A 19,628-nucleotide genomic window follows, 5' to 3' on the forward strand; every position below is an offset into this window, starting at 1 on the left:
AGCAGCTCTTACTACATTACAAGCCAGAGCCGCAGTGTTTGGGACCTGGTGTGAGCTGGGACTGCTGTGTCCTGGCTCATGCTGTGTTTCCAACTGTCCTTTTGCCTTTAAATGTATTAGGGGCTGCCAGCTAGCTCTTACTATATTTAAAAGCAGAGCCGCAGGATCTAACACTGCTGTGTCCCAGCTTGCCCCGGGTCCCCTACTGCTGCTCTGGCTTTTTCGAACCCGTTCAAAAGCCAACTCCCGGTCTTTACAATGGGATTTTATCCAAAAAAACTTGGCTTATGAACGAGTATATATGGTAAGTAAAAAAGTCAGTACGTTAGATTCTCAGACCCATGTAAAAGATAGTGGCCAAATCTGCAGTGGTGTTAGATGGGTTACCTGTGAATCATAGCCTTAATTGCCACTTCTGTCATTTTAAACCCCTTGCTGTATATCGGTATGATAACATGCATGCCAAAGAAATTTATCAAATGACATTTTATAACAGTTTTTTTCCTTTTAATTAGTATGGTTTCTGTCTACCAACATGTTTGGTAAGCATATGTGTTTTGTACATCTCTCTATATGTAATATACAAGTAATTAAAACTGGTTTGGCCCAGTTTTTCAGTCTGTGCTAGAGAGAACTCTCTAGATTTCAGTGTGAATCCACTCTGAGTAAGAGTTCAGGACAGGGCTCTTATTAAGCTTTCATTAATTGTGTATGCCTTAAGATATAACATATTTATTTATTTTATTTCTTTAAAGTATTTTTGCCCCACCTCTCCATTTAAAATATTCGAGGCAGTCCTTACAAAATGTTTAAAACACAGTACAAATATATATACAAATTTTAAAATACAAGACCCCCGAGAGACATAAAACCTGCTAAATTGTCTCAAGAAGAACAACACACACATACAGACTCAAACACTAATAAAAGCACGAGTAAAAAGGGCGGCTTTAGCCTGGCGCCAAAACAATGCTAACGCTGGCACCATGCGATTATCCCGAGGAAGAGAATTCCACAGCCTGGGAGCAAAAGCTGAGAAGGCCCTGTTCCGCGTAGATGTTAATCTTATTGCCATAAGTGGGAGAACACTGAGCAGAGCCTCCCCAGCTGACCTCAGTCCCCAGGCAGGTTCATATGGAAGAAGACAGTCCTTCAGAAATCCTGGTCCCAACCCATTTAGGGCTTTATAGATCATAACCAAAACCTTAAATTGTGCCCAGCAACGTACCGGAAGCTTGTGCAGCTGCCGGAGCACTGGCATAATGTGCTCCATATAACGAGTATTAGTTAAAACTCAAGCAACTGCATTCTGGACCAGTTGACGTTTCTGAAGGCTCTTTAGAGGCAGCCCCACATAAAGTGCATTACAGTAATCCAGTCGGGATGTAACAAGAGCATGGATCACTGTGGCCAAGTCATACTTGTTCAAGAAGGGTCACAGCTGGTGGATCGGACGAAGCTGTGGTTCTTCGAGTGGTGTCCCCGTGGGTGCTCTACTCTAAGTGTCGGGCTGGTCCCGCACCGCAGATCGGAGAGTCGTCAGCAGTAGTCCAGCCAGACCACGCATGCGCGGCAGGCATTGCACGATATTCGCGCCGATTCTGAGCGCGCGCGGTCCAACTCCCGCCAGTTCCTCCTCACCCTCTATGGCTACAGACGAAGATCAACTCCTCTCCTGTATTCTGACAGAAAAGTTTTCAATTAGAGTTAGTTTAGTTGTGTTCGTTATTACAGTTCAGTAGTCATAGTTATACTAGTTAGTTATAGTTCTTAAAAAAAAATTGTTGCTTAAATTCTCCTCACAGTTAAGTTCTGCATAGTCGCACCTCAAAATGACATATACCCGGTTTCAAGAAATGAGCTACGTGCCTAGATGCGATGCCCGCTTCGGATGGACATTCACGATATATCAAGTGTTTAGGCGTGGATCATATCCCTCAAAAATGCCAGCACTGCACCAAACTCACAGTGCGAGCCAGATGAGACCACGAAATGCGGCTTAAGATTCTATTGTTTAATAAGGCCCTACAACCTGCTAAGCCTGATGCCTCACTGCCCACGACTCCACAGCAGTCCCTCAAGTTCATCGGAGCACATTTGGAATCTACCATGGCCAAAGCTTACCTGCTCCATCAAGATTCTGGGTAATTCAATAATTCATACAGATACTTTCCACGAGCCCCAAGACCTCCATACTTACCTACCTGAGACTTTTGGGTCATATGGCCATCACCACGTATGTGGTGCAGCATGCAAGACTATGTCTCAGATGCCTCCAGCTTTGATTTATCGACCAGGCAATCATGATCTTCACAGAATGGTGTACGTCCCTCCTACGGTACGGGAATCCTTAACATGGTGGAGTACCCCCACAAACATGCTCGCCAGTGTTCCTTTCCATCATCCACAGACTATGGTACAGATTACAACAGATGCAGCCTTGCTGGGCTGGGGAGCCCACCTTGGAGATAACCAAATTCAAGGCCGTTGGTCTGCTCAGGAGTCCCTCCAACACATCAATTTCCTTGAGCTGAGTGTAGTAGTCAATGCCTGCAAGCATTTCCTACCCAACATCCAAGGCCACTCTATTCAAATTCTCTCGGACAACATGATGGCAGTATACGATATCAACCTCCAGAGCGGTGCCCATTCATGATCACTTTGCGCAGAGGCAGCACATTTATGGAACCTGTATCCATCACAATATCTCCATCATTGCGACATATCTGCCGGGCAAAGACAATGTCATTGCCGATACTCTCAGCAGGCACCTGATCCATCAACATGAGTGGCAGTTGAATTCGAAGGTAACACAACACATCTTCTGAAGATGAGGGTGTCCTGCCATAGATCTATTTGCAATGTACCTTAATATGCAGTGCCCCCCTTACTGTTCCAGAGCAGGCATTGGACCGAAATCTCTGGGGATACGTCTGCACTAGCTCGTTAGTTCGAGCTAGGTAGGGTAATTAGGGCAAGCAGAGTTGCAAATGAAGCCCGGGATTTAAATATCCTGGGCTTCATTTGCATGTTCCCGGGCACCGCCGTTTTTAAAACCCCTTAGTCCAAACTCTGTGCCCGCGGCTACACGCGGCATGGAGTAGGTAGTTCAAATTAAAGATCCTAATTTAAGCTACCGTTACTCCACATTCCACAAGGATGATGTCTAACCATTTTAAACATCTGGTAGCCCATTGGTAATTGAACTCCAGGTCTTTAACACCTGATGAAACCCACTTGAAATGTCCCGAGAAGTCTTTTACTTTTTATAATTTGTGTCCTTCATCTCTTTCTGAGAGCAAGCAAGCTTCATGCCCTGACAGTAAAGAAACCATTTTTACAATTATTTGTCTTAGATCCTGATTTCCTACAATGATAGGCCCTCTATAAATACATCATGGGGTCTCAAAGAGTTATGAATATGAGCATGGGAATCAACAGATAATGCTTCCTTAGATTTTTGCCACAGTCAAGTAGAGTTTTAATAAACATACATTAAAACTTACTGAAAAATATGATCCTTAAAATGTAAATTCAGGGTTACCCTCTATTCTACTGATCAGTAATTCTTATTTCATTTCAGTGGGTGATTCATTGGGTGATGTGCCTTGTTACATATTAGCTTAAGCTAGTAACTTAATTTTGCTTGGATTCATTTAGATTTGTAACCCATTGACAGATCATTGTGAGATTTATGTAGTCATCTGGATTTAACTTGAGAGAAGTTGGAGATTAAATGATAAAGTTAAAAAAAAAAAACCTTTACTGGATAAAGCCAGTTTTATCCAGATCTATCCAATTTCACAGACTTTAATTAACAGTTTGAAATTTGTAATATTGCTTGAATTTCAGTGGGGTGTGAATTAACACTATATTAAGGGAACCCAGACAAAAGGACATGAGTTGCGTCACAGAAACTTATTAAATGTGATGCAAATTCAAGAGATGAATTCCAGCAAACAGGTGCACGAACTGAATTAATTTTTAAACTCTACCACTCTCACACACTCTGGGGACTGTAATGCCTCACATTTACAGGCACAGCACGTTGCTAATTTCATTCACAAGCTTAAAAATTTCAGTACATTTTAACATATGAATCTATTAGATTTTTAAAAATGTAAGTAGCATCAGGGTATCCCAAAACTAAAAATGATAATTTCTTTCACTGGGATTTCAAATAATTAATCTAGCCAGAAGCAAGATGTTTTTATGAATGAATTCCATTTTACAGACTTCCCATACAAATTTTGTTATATTATATATAGCAGTACCTGTTACCAAGCAAGATTTTCTTTACTTTTATCACAGTTTTTGTTTGTGACTTAGCAAAAAGCATAGGATTTCCTGACTCCTGAAACATTCCTGACTCAAGGGATTATGAATGGGATAATTGTAGCCTTTTACCCCTGTATTGCTGGTTCAAATCCATTTGGATTTAACAACTGTTCCAAGCATATAAATGTACATTAAAACTTACTGAAAAATGAATGAATGGGCCCTCCCATTGCTCTCCTGTCATCTTTTATTACAATATCTGGATAAGCCGCAGTTAATAGCCAGAAATTTAAAATATTAAGCCTGCTAGAGTTGGATATTCTCATAGGTTGGTGGACATTTTCTTCCAAACCAAGAAGATACTTACCTCTAACCATTAAACCAAGCCCTGGAAGGGGCATGGTTCGGGTTGTTTCTAGGGTGCAGTCCCACAAAAGTATATGGGAAGACTACCAGAAAGAACTGTGCTATGGTTGTGTAAATAGGTAGGTGTCAGTACGAGAGGTTTGCAGGTTTTGAAGGAAACAGGGACATTGCAAGTTGTGCCCTTGTCTCCCGAGTGTCAAGAAAGCTATTGATGATGTCTAACCATTTTAACCATTCTAAATACAAACAGATTAAAAAAACTGGGATAATTGAAGGAGAAAATATTAGTTGCAAGTTTAGTAGTAAAAAAATACTGTATTTCTGGACTCAATGCGGTGCAAATACAATATTGTTTTTATTTAATGTGGCTATACTTTTTTACCAAATTTTGTATGGCATACTGTAACATTTTCTGCTTTGCTATTTGTGCATTGAATTGTGTAATATGTGAAAAAAATATGTTAACAGTGTTTTGTTTATGTTTGTTTCCTATATTACTATAATCGATTTTTATCCTATGGGCCTAATTTGCAATACCAGGTTCTCATTTTACTCCTGCAAATATTTATAGATGCGGTTAATTGTCAGAAACATTATGGAATCTAGATACTATATTTAAATATGGTGATGGGGATTAAATAAGATCAAAGATACATACAATTTGAATAGGTCTCTAGTTGCCTAATATGCCAGCACAATCTGGTAGCTGGATATCTACCACTTTCATTTGCCTGCTTCTAATTTCATTTGCAGAATCAAAGACCAGTTTTAAGATCAGACCAAGTTTTGCTAAAAAGCTGTCTAATGACAGCAACATCCACAAAATGGTACAAATAAGCTACTATTGTACCTTTCTTTTTTCATATACTCTTGAATTTGTGATGTTTAAAGTTCCTATTCTGGTCCCTTCTGCTTTTTCCCTTATTTCCAAGGGGAAAGGAGTGTGTCACATTTATTTAGGGGTTAAAAATAGTTTTGAAATAGTAAAAACATTTGTAGGAGACTTGTTAGTTCAGGTAATATTTGGCCCTGCCATGAGGGCACGGGACTGGACTCGATGACCTCTCGAGGTCCCTTCCAGTCCTAATATTTTATGATAAGTAAAAAGACAAAGATTCTAAAAATATTTTGATGACAAAGAAAATAATGTCTTTTTTTTTCCAGCTAAGGCTATGTCTAGACTACATTCCTCTTTCAAAAGATGAATGTAAATTAGACAAATCTTAAGTGGAAATGAAGCGTGTATTTAAATAGTCTGCACTTCATTTGCATATTTGTGTCCAAGCGCTTTTTTGAAAAAGGGTTTTTGAAAAGTGAAAGTGCAGTCTAGACGTGGTTCTTTCGGGGAAAACAAAACCCTTTTTCAAAAGAACCCATACTCCTGAAAAAATGAGGAGTACCAGTTCTTTTGAAAAAGGGATTTTTTTTCAAAAGAACTGCATCTAGACTGCACTTTCACTTTCAAAAAACCCTTTTTCGAAAAAGCACTCGGAAGCAAATATGCAAATGAAGCGTGGGATATTTAAATCCACGCTTCATTTGCACTTTCGATTTGCCTAATTTACATTCCTCTTTCGAAAGAGGAATGTAGTTTAGACGTGCCCTAAGTGTAAAAGGAATGTCCACTGGCAGGGTTTTATTGTGAAAAGGAGCTGAGGGGGCTGCAGCCCCGGTCTAAGGGAAGGACCCCTGGGCCCTGGGTTGCAGCCATTATAGCCCCTGCATGCTATGGCTCTGCACACAGCCATTCCAACTCCCCCCCAGCTGGAGACGCATGCATCACTGTTAGCAGTGCTTCCCTGCAGGCTCTACCTCCGCCACTCCTATTGGCTGGGAATCATGGCCAATAGGAATGGTGGGGAGCAATGCCTGTAAGCACAGGGCCACAAGGCACCATCTGTTCTTCCCGCCCCCACACACACACGGGAACTGTGCCAAGTAAGCGCCCCAATCTCCTGCCCCCTTGTGTACTTCTAGGTTGCTCTGCACCCTACCTCCTGCCAGATCCACTTGTGCAGCCTGCTTGTGCACCCTGCTTCCTCCCAAGACCCACACCTCCACCCCAACCCACTCCTGCACTCTACCTCCTGTCCAGAGAATGCACCCCATCTTGCTCCCCAGCAGTCCCCCCGCACATTGAGCCTGTTGTTTTTGACCCATCCTGGAGCCTAGCGGACCCCCACAAAATCAACTTGCTCCAGAACCCCAGAAGTGTTAGTCCATTAGATTAACATACAATAGAAATGGACCAAGGAAGCCAAAACCAAATATGGTGAGGAATATCGGATAAAAGTTTCCAGTTTGGGCTTATTTCTAGTGTGGACTGTCTTGCCTTTGGGAACTAGCTAACTGCAAATCATGTCTTCATTTAGCACTATGCTTAATTTAGCCAGAGGAGTTTGAAGTAGACATTAGATTGGAACCTTCTACCCTAGCTTCAAGGCATGTGCTATTGAGGGTGGATCAGGTTTAAATTTGCATCTGAATTGTTTCTGAATTCTGATGCTCGCTCCATCCTTAGTTGTGATCTGTATGAGGTAGCCTTTTCTGTGAGTTGGGCAGACCCAGGGTAGCAGAAGTGTACTGAATCCCAGTAAACTATCAGCAAGATCAGAGAATGTTTTTTATACTCAGCCTACTCTATGCGCATGTTTACTCTGGGGAGTAATTTCCAAATAACTCCCCTTATTTTGAAATAACAAGGCGAGCATCAACACTACCAAGCCTATTATTTTGAAATAATGGGCTTGTTATTTCAAACTAATAACTCCTGTTTGTGAAGAAGAATAAGCTTATTTCAAAATAGTTATTTGGGAGTTCTTGTTTTGAAATAAATAACTTAGTGGTGTAAACATAGCCTGCGGTACATATCAAATGTGGCCTTTCGATATGAGAGGTGAAAATCCACTCTAACAAACAGTGTCCAAGAACTATACTGCTTTATAGAGCCAGTATAATAGAATCTGTAAGTAACAATTTTTTCAGCAAATGGTATCAAAACGAGAGTGTGGAGCATGGCTAAGAGAGTAATAGACAATAGAACTGAAAAAGCTAGCTTTCTCTAGCCCACTCTCTCGCTCTTTGTTCCCTGCAGTATTTGTCAGTGCCTCCTTATTCTGGTTTTTAAATGTTTCTAGCAAGGAGGTATGCTTTTATTTTTGTTTCTTTTTGTGGTGTTTGGAGCAAATGGAAAACTTAGATTTTTTGGTTATCAGACCTCCTACAAAATTGTAGTACGGTATATTCAAGAAATCTAAGAGCATAACTAAAATCTTCTGTAGCTATAAATTAGCCCCCAAAAAACTAAAAAACAATAGGAATCTGATTAATCTGATTTAGAAATTTTAAATGCTGTTGAAGAAAAAGTTACAAGTTTTGTACAGGTTGAACCTCCCTGGTCTGGCATCCTTGGTATCTGACCTACCCTGAATGAGGGAATTTGCCAAATCATGGGAGATCCCCTGCCACCAGCTCCCCAGGACGCTTGTCCTCCCTGCTGCTGGCTCCGCTCCAGCCCCATTGCTACTGGGCTCCAGCCTGCAGGGCTTGGACTTGGGCTTTGGCCTGGTGGGGCTCTCCAGGGACAGCGTTCCCCAGCTGCTATGGCCTTGCTTCTCTCCCACCCAACCGGGAATCTCTAGGGATGTGGCTTGCTGACTTCAGTGCTCCTGCAGGGATCCCTGGGGATGGGGCTTGCCGGCTGCCCCACTTCTGCCGCTGACTGCCCCATTACTGCCCCACGTGGCATGGGCTCCCTGGCGACGGGACTCGCCAGTTCTACTGGTCGGGGCTCCCCTGTTACAGGGCTCCCAGCCAGTTCACACTCCCAAGTGCCAGAGCTCGATGATCCAGCAACCAGGACCACAGATGTTGTCGGACCAGAGAGTCCCGTATTTCAGAGGTTCAGTCTGTACTTGGAAAGTAGGGCATGTACTGTTGAGAAGGAGAAAAAACAACAAATAGTCTGGTAGCACTTTATAGACTAACAAAGCATGTAGATGGTACCATGAGCTTTCGAAAGTTCATGATCCCATCAACATGTTCTGTTAGTCTATAAAGTGCTACCAGACTATTTGTTTTTTTTTAGTTTACCTGTACAGATTAACATGGCTCCCCCTGAAGCTGTTGAGAAGCAGAGAGCTGTATATGTCTAGTGACTTAGGAAATGTATAGATCCTAAAAAGAATAACTCTATTTTCCAGTGAGCATTGCTATAGAAACAGGCATCGCCTATGGTATTGTGATTTACTTCATCTTTAGATTTAAACTATGTTGTTTCATCTAATAATATCTCAAGCATTTTCACCAAGCGAATGGTGTTGGTAGCCGTTAGTTACTCATTTCAAAGAAAACTGTATTCATTTTCCTCAGCACAGCTCTCTTTTTTTACATTAGATATTAAGAAGCTCTTTTCTCCCCATATGAACTGCTATCTACATTAAGCTTAGGAATTTTGTTTTCAAATCAAAACTTATTTTTAGATGCAGTAGATATAGAGGTAGCCTGTAAACTTTCAGAATCCTTTGTATTAATGTGCTGCTTATGAGAACTAGCTTTTTAGTTCTAATAGTTCTCTTAATCTAGTTACTTCCTCCCAGTAGGCATTTTGACCCCTAAAATGGGAGATTGTTTTTGCAGTAAGTCTACATAGTGTGATTTTCAAAGCCAACATAGCAGTTAGCTACTTAGTATAACATTTCCTAAATTACCTTAGGGTATGTCTACACTACAAAGTTAGTTCGAACTAATGGACGTTAGTTCGAACTAACTTTCATAGGTGCTACACTAGCGCTCCATTAGTTCGAATTTAATTCGAACTAACGGGGTGCTTAGTTTGAACTAGGTAATCCTCAGTCCACGAGGATTAAGCCTAGTTCGAACTTACTAGTTTGAATTAAGGGCTGTGTAGACCCTTAATTCGAACTAGTGGGAGGCTAGCCCTCCCCAGGTTTCCCTGGTGGCCACTCTGGCCAACACCAGGGAAACTCTTCTGCCCCCCTCCCGGCCCCAGACTCCTTAAAGGGGCACAGGCTGGCTACGGTGCCCGTGCCAGGTGCAAGCCTGCCAGCACCCAGCCAGCAGACCCTGCATCTGGCACGGATCGAGCCACCCACCCGATGCCCCCCAGCCCTCCCCCTCTTTCCGGGACCAGGCTGGCGGCTCCCGGGAGCTTGCCCAGGACCGCAAGAGGCGGGCAACCGCCTGGTATAGTGCGGACATCGTGGACCTCATCCACGATCTCCGCACTAGGCATAGGAAAGTGGCCTGCTAGGGCAGGAGAGCTGCCAGCCTAGCCACCCAGGAGCAGGTGTGCATGAAAATCAAGGGGGTCCACTGAGACCCCCGACCCTGAGCCCTGAGCTTACAATAGCCGTACTGGGTCAGACCAAAGGTCCATCTAGCCCAGTAGCCTGTCTGCCGACAGTGGCCAACCCTAGGGACCCTGGAGGGGATGGACTGAAGACAATGACCAAGCCATTTGTCTCGTGCCATCCCTCCCCAGCCTTCCACAAACCTTGGGCAGGGACACCACTCCTACCCCCTGGCTAATACCACTCCATGGACCCAACCTCCATGACTTGATCTCACTTCCCTTTAAACTCTGTTTTAGTTCTAGCCTTCACAGCCTCATGCAGCAAGGAGTTCCACAGGTTGACTCTTTGCTTTGTGAAGAACAACTTTCTGTTACTAGTTTGAAGCCTGATACCCATTCCTTTCCTTTGGTGTCCTCTAGTCCTTCTTTATGGGAGCTAATGAAGAACTTTTCTGTATGCACCGTCTCCACCCAACTCCTGCTTTTAGAGACCTCTATCAAGTCCCCCCTCCGTCTCCTCTTTTCTAAGCTGAAAAGTCCCAGTCTCTTTAGCCTCTCTTCATATGGGACCTGTTCCCAACCCCTGATCATTTTAGTTGCCCTCCCCTCTCCCACCCTCTCTCTTCTCCTCTCCCACCTCCTTTTCCCAGTCTCCCCCAGTTTTGTTCAATAAAGACAGATTCAGTTTTTGAACACAACTGTCCTTTATTTTGTACATCAAGAAAAGGGGCTAGGGAAGGGTAAGAGGAAGGAGGTGAGGGAGGAATGGGGTACGAGCCCCCGATGGGGAGGACTGGGCTGGCTCTGCGGGCTTCTGGGGGTGGAAGCTCTCCTGCAGCCCCCCAATTGCTCCCTCTCCCCAGATGGCAGCCTGCGGCAAGTGCAGCCGGGCTGATGGCCGAGTGCTGTGATGTGCCCAGTGTGGGTAGTCCGGGCAATCCACGCCAGGACTGCTTTGCAAGCGGGGCACCCCTGAGAACTGTCTGTCCGGGGTGGGGGTCGGGACCCTTTAAGCGCAGCCCTCGGCTAGCCTGAGACTGCATCTCCACGCTCTAAGTCCTCCTCTGATGCTCTGCCGGCACTGCTTCCGGCCATCCTTAAGCCCGGTTCAGGGTCCACTTAATGTGGACATGCTAGTTCAAATTAGCAATACGCTAATTCGAACTAGTTTTTAGTTCTAGATGCGTTAGTTCAAATTAACGTTGTAGTGTAGACATACCCTTCGTGACTTGACCCAAAGCCCCTGAGGAGTTTCAATGAAAGCTGGAAACTTAAGTCACTTAGGGGCTTTTGAAAAATTTACCCTGACTACTATTGACTTTTAAAGGAAGTTGCCTGCCTAATTACTATTTGTGACTTTGAAAATCACAATTATATCATATAAAAATTCCTTCACTGATATTTTCATTTATTCAAATGTGCCCATTCATAAGGGGATTGATGCACACATGATTTCAGGTGAGATTCCTACTGTGGGATAATGATACAGGTTGGACATGTCTTATCCAGCACCCTCAGGACCTGACAATTTCGAAACCAAGGAATTTGCCGGACTGGAGAATTTGCCTGACACAGCTCCCAGGCGCTAACTCTGCTAGCTAGGGAACAAAAGGGAGGGGGGGGGGGGGGAAACAGGGGACTACCCCCAGCCCCTGCCCGGCTTCCTGTTCAGTTGCTGGCCCCACTCCTGCTGCCCCAGCCAGACTGCCTGCCGAGCTCTAGAAGCCCATGCTACTGCAGGCTGCTGGGGACTGGCTCTGCGTCTGGTCGGGCTGCCAGGAGCTGCGGAGTGTTCAGACTCCGGACCCATCCCTGTGGCAGCCTATGAGCTATTGCCCCAGTTCTGCGGGCTGTCGTGGGCTCTGGCGCCAGCCCCGCGCTGCCACGGGATGTCTCTGGCCTGATCCGGCCATGTGTTGTAGGGCTCCTGCCAGCCCTGGCCCCAGTCCTGCGGCTGCAGGCTGCAGAGAGCACAGGCTCTTGCCCTGCAGCAGCCTGCAAGTTCTGGCCCTGCCCACGGGCTGCCCAGGATTCTGACCCTGGCCCCACACTGTCACAGGTTGTCGCCAGCCTGATCCTGCCCCAATCCGGTCCCACTGCCATAGGCTGTTGGAGGCTGCTGCCGGCTCTAGCCCCACTGCTGCTTCAGCCTGGTTCCTTCTGGATTTTGCCCTCATGCCACTAGGCTACCAGGGTTCTCTGATCACGGAACATCCATGGTCTTGCGGACCATGCATGTTGCCAGACCAGAGATTTCCGTTTTGGGGAGATGCAACCTGTAGCAAGTCCATCTATTTTTGGATGGTGCAGGTTTAGTGCTATTTATGTGCTACTGATTTCACAATTACTGCATCTCTGCTTTCCCATGCCCCTTTTCCTTCTCTTGCCCATACTAATTCTAATTCTTCTTCCTTACTCTCTTCTGTTTGTGTCCTTTTCCACAGCCTTCTGTGCCTGGAACAATCTTTCTGTCTTAATTAATAAAGTGTCTTTTCCCCTTTCTTCAAGTTCTGTTTTAAAACCTACTTATATAAGTAATCTTTCTTCTCCACTTCTTAGTATTAGTAACCATGTGTGTCATGCTTGTTTAGACTTACATAGAGCGTGAAAGCTCCTCAGGGCAAAAAAGTCCATTTCTCTGGTTCAAGTTGTCCCACAGAGAACACATGTAAGAGTTCTGCTTTTCTTGTGGTTTCCCGCAAGTATTTTTTTTGTTACATGGTTTTAGTACTGTACCATGAGTTCCATTTGGGAAGCATACTTGCAATTCTCCAGGGGAACTTCTTGCTCAAGTTACTTGTGTTGAACATGTTTTGGCCATGCCTGTGGAGCGTTGTATTATTTTCATAGGCATTTAAATCTCAGTGTAATTGTTACCCATCTGCTGTACCACAGAGTGGACTGATCCCCTCCTGGGAAAAAAATGGGTCTCACTCAGAACCTCATTTAAGCTCTCTCAGGGTTCAGGGGGTCCCTTAAAATGAGACAATTCACGCATCACAAAGTAAAACAGATAAAAAGGCAGCAGTACTCTCCATGCACACTCCAGAGATGCCATCTCCACTCCTGAGATGCCATCTCCAGGGGGCCCACCTACAACTCTACATCCAGTTTATTCCTCTGCCCTTATTCCATGGCCCATTCTCCAGGCCATCTACCTGAGAATGAACAGACCTTGGTCACCTAATTCCTGTGTCTGTATTCTAGGGTCTCCACTCTGCTGGCCTTTCTCATGGTTCTTATTACTGTCCTGACACAACCCTTACCTCAGTGATTCTGTGAGAGGACTCCCGCAGTGCTCCACTACCCAGACTCCTTCATCTATGAGTCCTACCTTTGCTGCTTTCCTTCAGCGTCACGCTCTTGCTCATGAGTTCGGCCTGTCCCTTGTTGAGCTAGTTTTTCCATTTTACCCAGGGGTGTCTGCATGAGCCTTCTAATTGGCATTGTTCCCCCCTGGCTGCCAGGACTCCCTCACCCCTCACCAACGCTCTTCAATTCTTTCCCTGCCTCTTCTTTCAAGTAGCTGCCAGATACTGCTGTTTTTCCAGGTTCATATAACCATTCAGCTGGCTATCTTAGTGGCTGTCTTTTTATGGATGCAGGGAGTCCTCTACTAGACCCATTATGAGGTACCAGTTAGTCACAGATGAACTGGACCTTTTCCCTTTAAAAGGACGTGGAGTCACCCTGTGACAGCAGGTCACATAGTTGTAGATGCAACTCATTTGTCTTTTCTGATATTCTTGCTATGGCTTTACTCTTTTCAGATATACGTTATGGCTACGTCTACACTGCCCAATCTTGTGCAAGAACATATGCAAATGAGGTGCAGCAATGAATATCGCCATGCCTCATTTGCATACTTAATGAGCCACCATTTTGCGCAAGGGGCTTTTGTGCAATAAGGAGCCGTGTAAATGGCTCCTTTTTCCACAAAAAAAAGTCTTGTGCAAGAGCCATTCTGCTGCTTATTTTCAGGAATAACGCCTCTTGTGCAAGAGGGGTTTTTTGCACAAAAGGGAGCAGTGTAGCCCTTTGCATATGTTCTTGCGCAAGACTAGGCAGTGTAGACGCAGCCATTATATGTTTTCTTGCCATTCTGTCACTGTTTCCTCATGGCACACAATGAGCATGGCTGAAATATTGCATTATCAGAGGCAGAAATTTGGAATGATGAGATCATAATGCTGCTGTGAAGTGGTCGGGGGGCAGGTAGAATGCCACTTTCTAATATTATATATATAATATAATATATATATATTAAAAACAGAATGCGGCACATTACATCAGAAGCCAGTAACCACATTTCTGGCCCCACCTCAATCAATAGAACTTCCTGCTTTGGCAATCGTTTATCCAGCTCAGCAGAATTCCCATTTTCTTACCTTAAAATCTTACCAGAGGAATATACAGCAGAGCCAGTCATGGAGATACATGTCATACCATCGTGGAAATAATCCCAGACTGGAGGAGCTGCTGGAAGCCTTGCAAGGTGCAGCTGACATCACTTGCAGCCACATAGCCACTCCAGCCATAAACATAGTAAATATATCCGAGGAATCCCTAAAATAATGGAAGGAACTAAAAAATATGTTTACATATTTAGACACTTTAGTCTGCAAATTTTTGCAGGTTTGGATGGATGCAGGTATTCCCTGAGAATCTTTATTTCTGTTCTTATGCTACCACACATTTTCAAATACACACTTTTCAATATGTTTCACAGCTGCACACGATTGGCTTCTTGTGCAAGGAAAATGAGATGATGGGAAAACATGTTGGCTGTGTCTACATTGGCGTGATTATGCGCAAAAGCGCTTGTGCAAGAAAGCCCGATGGCTAAAGCACATGCCAGTGTAGGCACTCTCTTGTGCAAATACTTTAACGCAAAAACTCTTGCATTAAAAGTATTTGCGCAAAATCTTGCCAATGTAGACGTAGCCAAAGGGGACAATGCTGAGTAAGTTTCCTCTCTTCCATGGAAATTTGAGGGAAGTCAGTACAGAGCTCAAAGCATGGATGATCAGGCCTCGGTGTTTGAAATGCTCTACTTATCTAAAGCACTATATTGTTGATAGAATTGTGTAGTAAGATTGCGACAGTTTTAAACAACGCTGCCTCTCTCCATCTGTAAACATACCCCCCTTCATCATTTTTTACATATGCATACAGGATGCAAAGGTTTGAACATTCTGTTATTTTCATAGTCTGGGGTTTCCAACCTATAGGAAAGAAAATATAGAAAGAATGCACTTACCATATAGCATTGTTTTATTTCTTATCTCCTGTGTGGTATCCTGTCTTCAAGATTGAGACCTTATGCAGTGTCTTGAGATGATGGAAAAGGTCTCTCTCCCATGAGTTTGAAATTCTTTAAAAAAGTTATCGGCAGGGAATGTCTTTGTACCAGAGCTAGTGCTTCAAGTATCCTCAAAACTGGTGCTGTATTTTTCATATAATAGAAAGGAGAAAATCCTTTCCTCCCTTTTATAGTTAGAATTTGATTAAGGGATATACTCAACACCTTAGCTCTCCCTGGAATGGCCTCTGTATATTCTCACATGTGGAATCAAGCTGCCTGAGACAGGGGTTAACAGAATCTCCTGGGGTGTTGTGTCCATCTCAGGCTGATCATCATCAAGAGAATTGAGATGGCATCAAAGTGGGAGGAGCCCCAAATGCTTTTTAGTTCCTTCCATTATTTTAGGGATTCCTCGGATAAGATTTGGAGCAAGTGAGAAATGTGAATGACGACTTTGGACCAACAAGTTGAAAGGAACAATTCTTCCCTTTACCAAATAACGTTATAACTTCTGTTTTCCCAAATCAAGCTTCTGTGTTAATCTGGCATAGCGGTTTGTAAAATGGGTCCAAATTCACCTCCTTTTTGAGGCACCTTAATAGGCTTTTTTTCTTTTAGCCCAGGTTTCTTGGGCCTTATTTTCCCATGTACAGACGCTGATGATAAAAAACTAAAGTTTGTAAGTTAAATAATGCCACAAAAATCCAGAAGATATTATCTTGGTCATCTTTCTCTTCTGAATAGTAACAATAGACATTATAGATACATTGGCAATATTTGGAACTATTTGTCCAACAAATTCATACAGTGAAACTGTCATGTAAATAGAAACAGTCTATTTGGGGTGGGAAAAACCCCACTATCCTAAAAAGTAAATACAATTAAAAAATGGAAATTTAACAGCAGATGCATAACATGAGTGCAGCAAGCATGCTACTTGCAAACCTCAGACAATTAATAGAAGATGAGCCGGTGACTTTCCTTATCTGTGCAAACAGGTAATTTAAAAGAAAGCACTGGTCTCACCCACGTACTGTTTAATCAGATACTGTGCATTGGGGTTTCCATAGTTTCAACAATTTAATTCATCTCAAAATCTTCAGATTGGGTAACCTACAATAATGGTGATTGGGACATGTTCCCTCTGGATGCTTTTTTGTTCAGTTGGCATGGCTACTTCACTTAGATACTCTTTCCAGATTTCTTAACTATCATAAATATAATCCAGGAAGAACAGAAGCCCCTATAAACAACACCTTTTAATCATAGTACTCTCATACATGCTGACAACTCAACATTAGACCTTAGACTTGCTTTGCTTCAAATACTATTTGTCTCAATTCGTACAGACTGTTATTAACACCAAAGTATGAAGATTGAGGCCATTGAAAACTTAGGCTAAACCTGCTTTTCTCATAATTTCTTTTCCATCTAAAAATTATTATCCTGTATGGAAGTCACTATGTAATATGAATAGAAAAAATATGGATTTCAGATCATGTAAATCTCAATTTTTCTCTTTCTTTATACACGTTAATACATCACAAGAAACTAAACATAAGATCTTAGTAATTAATAAATCTGTATTCTTGATTTTTGTATGTACCAATTTAGGCATAAACATATGATTATCTTCATATAAAGGATTTGCCATGAGAAATATGTAATATTAACACAAACAGGAAATAATATGTGTATGGTAATAAGTGACACAGTCATTTTATACTGTAAAGAGGAAGACTGGTACTTAGGGTGAGTTATAGTTTCTGCAGTAGTTAACAATCAACTATATCCAAATTCATATATAAGAAATTATGAATCTAGGAAGTATCTGAAGTAGGATTTATGAAAGCTAGAGATCTAGTTCTATTCAGTGTCTGCTTATTAAAATGTTATTAAATACTTAAAGTGCATACACTATTTGAAAATATTTCCTTTTAATATTTTATTAAGCACATAAAGTAATTTTGTAGTATTGTCATAATTTGCTTCATTAAGCTTTTAATATATGATTTTATTATATGATTTTTTCCTTCCATTTAAGTTTAACAAGTAATTGTCTTAAATACTTTTTCTAGTTTAAAGAATTAATTGAATTTAATTAAAAGAGAATAATTATTTAAATCCTACCACAGTGAATTATCGCACAGTAATCTAGAAATTGACACTTACTGTTTGCTTCTTCTGCTGTGTAAGTTATATATGTTATCTGTTTCAAGAATCTCAGATAAGCAACCAAGCATGCATGTCTTTCTGCATATATATATGAATACACATTCTATAGTCTGGACTTCCAGAGTCACAGGGAAAAGCCGGGTCCCATGCTCAGCGTCTCCTCCCCCATCTCCCAGAGCTTCCAGAGTGCCACAAATAGCTTATTTGCAGCATTCAAGCTCAGGGAGGGAGAGAGAATGGGGGGCACTTGGGGAAAGAGGCAGAGTGACTGTGGAACCCGCAGCCATCCTGCCTCTTCCTCCAAGTGCCCCATCCCGTCCCTGCCAGCAATACCCCTCTGTCATGTATATTGTCAAACTGGGCAGTCTCTGTGACCAAGGTTAAATGGACACAAGTCAGGTATCAGAAATGGTAATACACAAAAACATATAGGAGCACATTTTAACCTACCAGGGCACTCATTAGTGGATTTTAAAGTAGCCATTCTTTGACAAAGGAATATCAGAAACCAACTACAGAGAGACACTACAGAACTGGCCTTCATATGCAAATTTTACAGTCTCTCTCATGGTCTGAACAAAGACATGAACTGGATAGACTATTATATTCAACACCCAAATGACATCAAAAGCTAAGTATGGGATACTTACACCCCACTCAGCCTCACTACATTTGACAAGTATTTTTTGCCCCCCTCTCCCTTCTTTTTCTGGTAAAAATTGGGAGGTTCCCCTTTTTTCTCCACTCTTATCTGAGGAAGAAGGTTTTGCCCATGAAAGCCCATGATACTATATATATATATTTTAGTCTCTATCGTGCTACAGGCCTACTCGTTGCCTATTGCTCTGTATTAACGTTGACACTTTATTTTTCAACTCTGTGAAGGATTTGATGATGCAGTTTGTGTGAATGATTCTCTACAACAAAGGACCTGATCCCACAATAGAGCTTCTCATTTAACAGGGCTTAGTCACATAACTAAGGGTTTCAAGAGCAAGTCTTAAAAATGTATTATAAGGGGAGGAGGTCTGTACTCATTGTTCACTGTATCTTTTACTTAGGCAGCACACGTCACTGAATTAATGTCAAAATGGTGGGTACAGAAAGCTTATGTAATTACCAGACTTTTTTAAAAAGGTATCACGTTTCATTACAGGAGAGTACTATAGAAGTACTTGATGACAAAACTTTGATCTCATTTCTCTCTCTTTCTTTAATCCATAATAGGAGCTTTTCCAGCTGGAGCTTTGTATGCCCGAAAAGACTTACTTCAGAGACCCACACATGTTGCCACCAAAACTTTCCAAGCCTTGCGTATATATGTGAATGATGAGCTCCATGAACTCTATGTGGGTTTGAAGATAGCTGAGAAGTTTCTGAAACCTGGAGGTCGACTTGTAGCGCTTTCTTTTCATTCATTAGAGGATCGTATCATCAAACGATTCCTTCAAGGAAGAGATGTTTCAGAAAAGTCCAATCTTAACATAAGACAAAAGATAAGAGAAGGACAAAAGAAATATTCAGAACAAGATGTGGAAGAATTCTCCAGTGAAAAATCCAACTCTAGATGGACATCTATTCAGAAAAAAGTCCTTACTCCACAGGCTGCAGATATTCAAGAGAACCCAAGAGGACGGTCTGCCAAACTAAGAGCTGCAATCAAACTGTGAAATAGAATGAAAATAAAATTGTCTGCTATTCTCTTTATATTTGATGCTTTTGTAAATTTTAATCTTTCAGGCAATATAAAGATGTTCAAATTGAAAAATAAAGGAAAGAAAAAATAGACATCTTAGGAAAAGTCTGGTTTCTATAGTCAATGTTCAGTTTTAATTAAGCTGTGGAATTGAAACATGAAACATCACATGGTAAAGCAGTCTAAATCAATGGCTATACTTAATATTAATTTATTTAGAAAAACCATTTTTAATAAACGAGGCCGAGAGTTCTGTAATAGCAACACTTATATGTGCAAATGAAACATATAGCTACCCAAAAATCCACAACATCAATGGTTCCCATTGAATGATTCCAACTGTAGTCCCGTAATTAATCATATTGTACATATATTCTTTAAAAAACCTAAAATTTGAAGTCTGTTTAAAACTTTTTGTATGAGAAACATCATAGGTTGAATATTAAGGGTTTTTTTACATTTAAACAATTTATTTTAAAAATTTACATAAAAAG

At 42.1% G+C, this 19,628-nt stretch overlaps 1 protein-coding gene across 5 annotated transcripts in view; it reads left to right on the plus strand.

The window, feature by feature from the left end:
• The window catches only part of METTL15 (methyltransferase 15, mitochondrial 12S rRNA N4-cytidine), a 168,877-nt gene extending 149,651 nt beyond the window's left edge, over positions 1-19,226 (plus strand). For all 5 annotated transcript variants that reach the window (XM_075927780.1, XM_006111509.4, XM_025185066.2 and 2 more), the window contains one exon: positions 18,666-19,226. In XM_075927780.1, the coding sequence (XP_075783895.1) occupies positions 18,666-19,108 (443 nt within the window). In that variant the 3' untranslated portion in view covers positions 19,109-19,226. The remainder of the gene's footprint in view (positions 1-18,665) is intronic.
• Positions 19,227-19,628: the final 402 nt, after the last annotated feature.

The sequence above is a fragment of the Pelodiscus sinensis genome, chromosome 4 (assembly GCF_049634645.1).
Source record: "Pelodiscus sinensis isolate JC-2024 chromosome 4, ASM4963464v1, whole genome shotgun sequence".
Taxonomy (NCBI): domain Eukaryota; kingdom Metazoa; phylum Chordata; order Testudines; family Trionychidae; genus Pelodiscus; species Pelodiscus sinensis.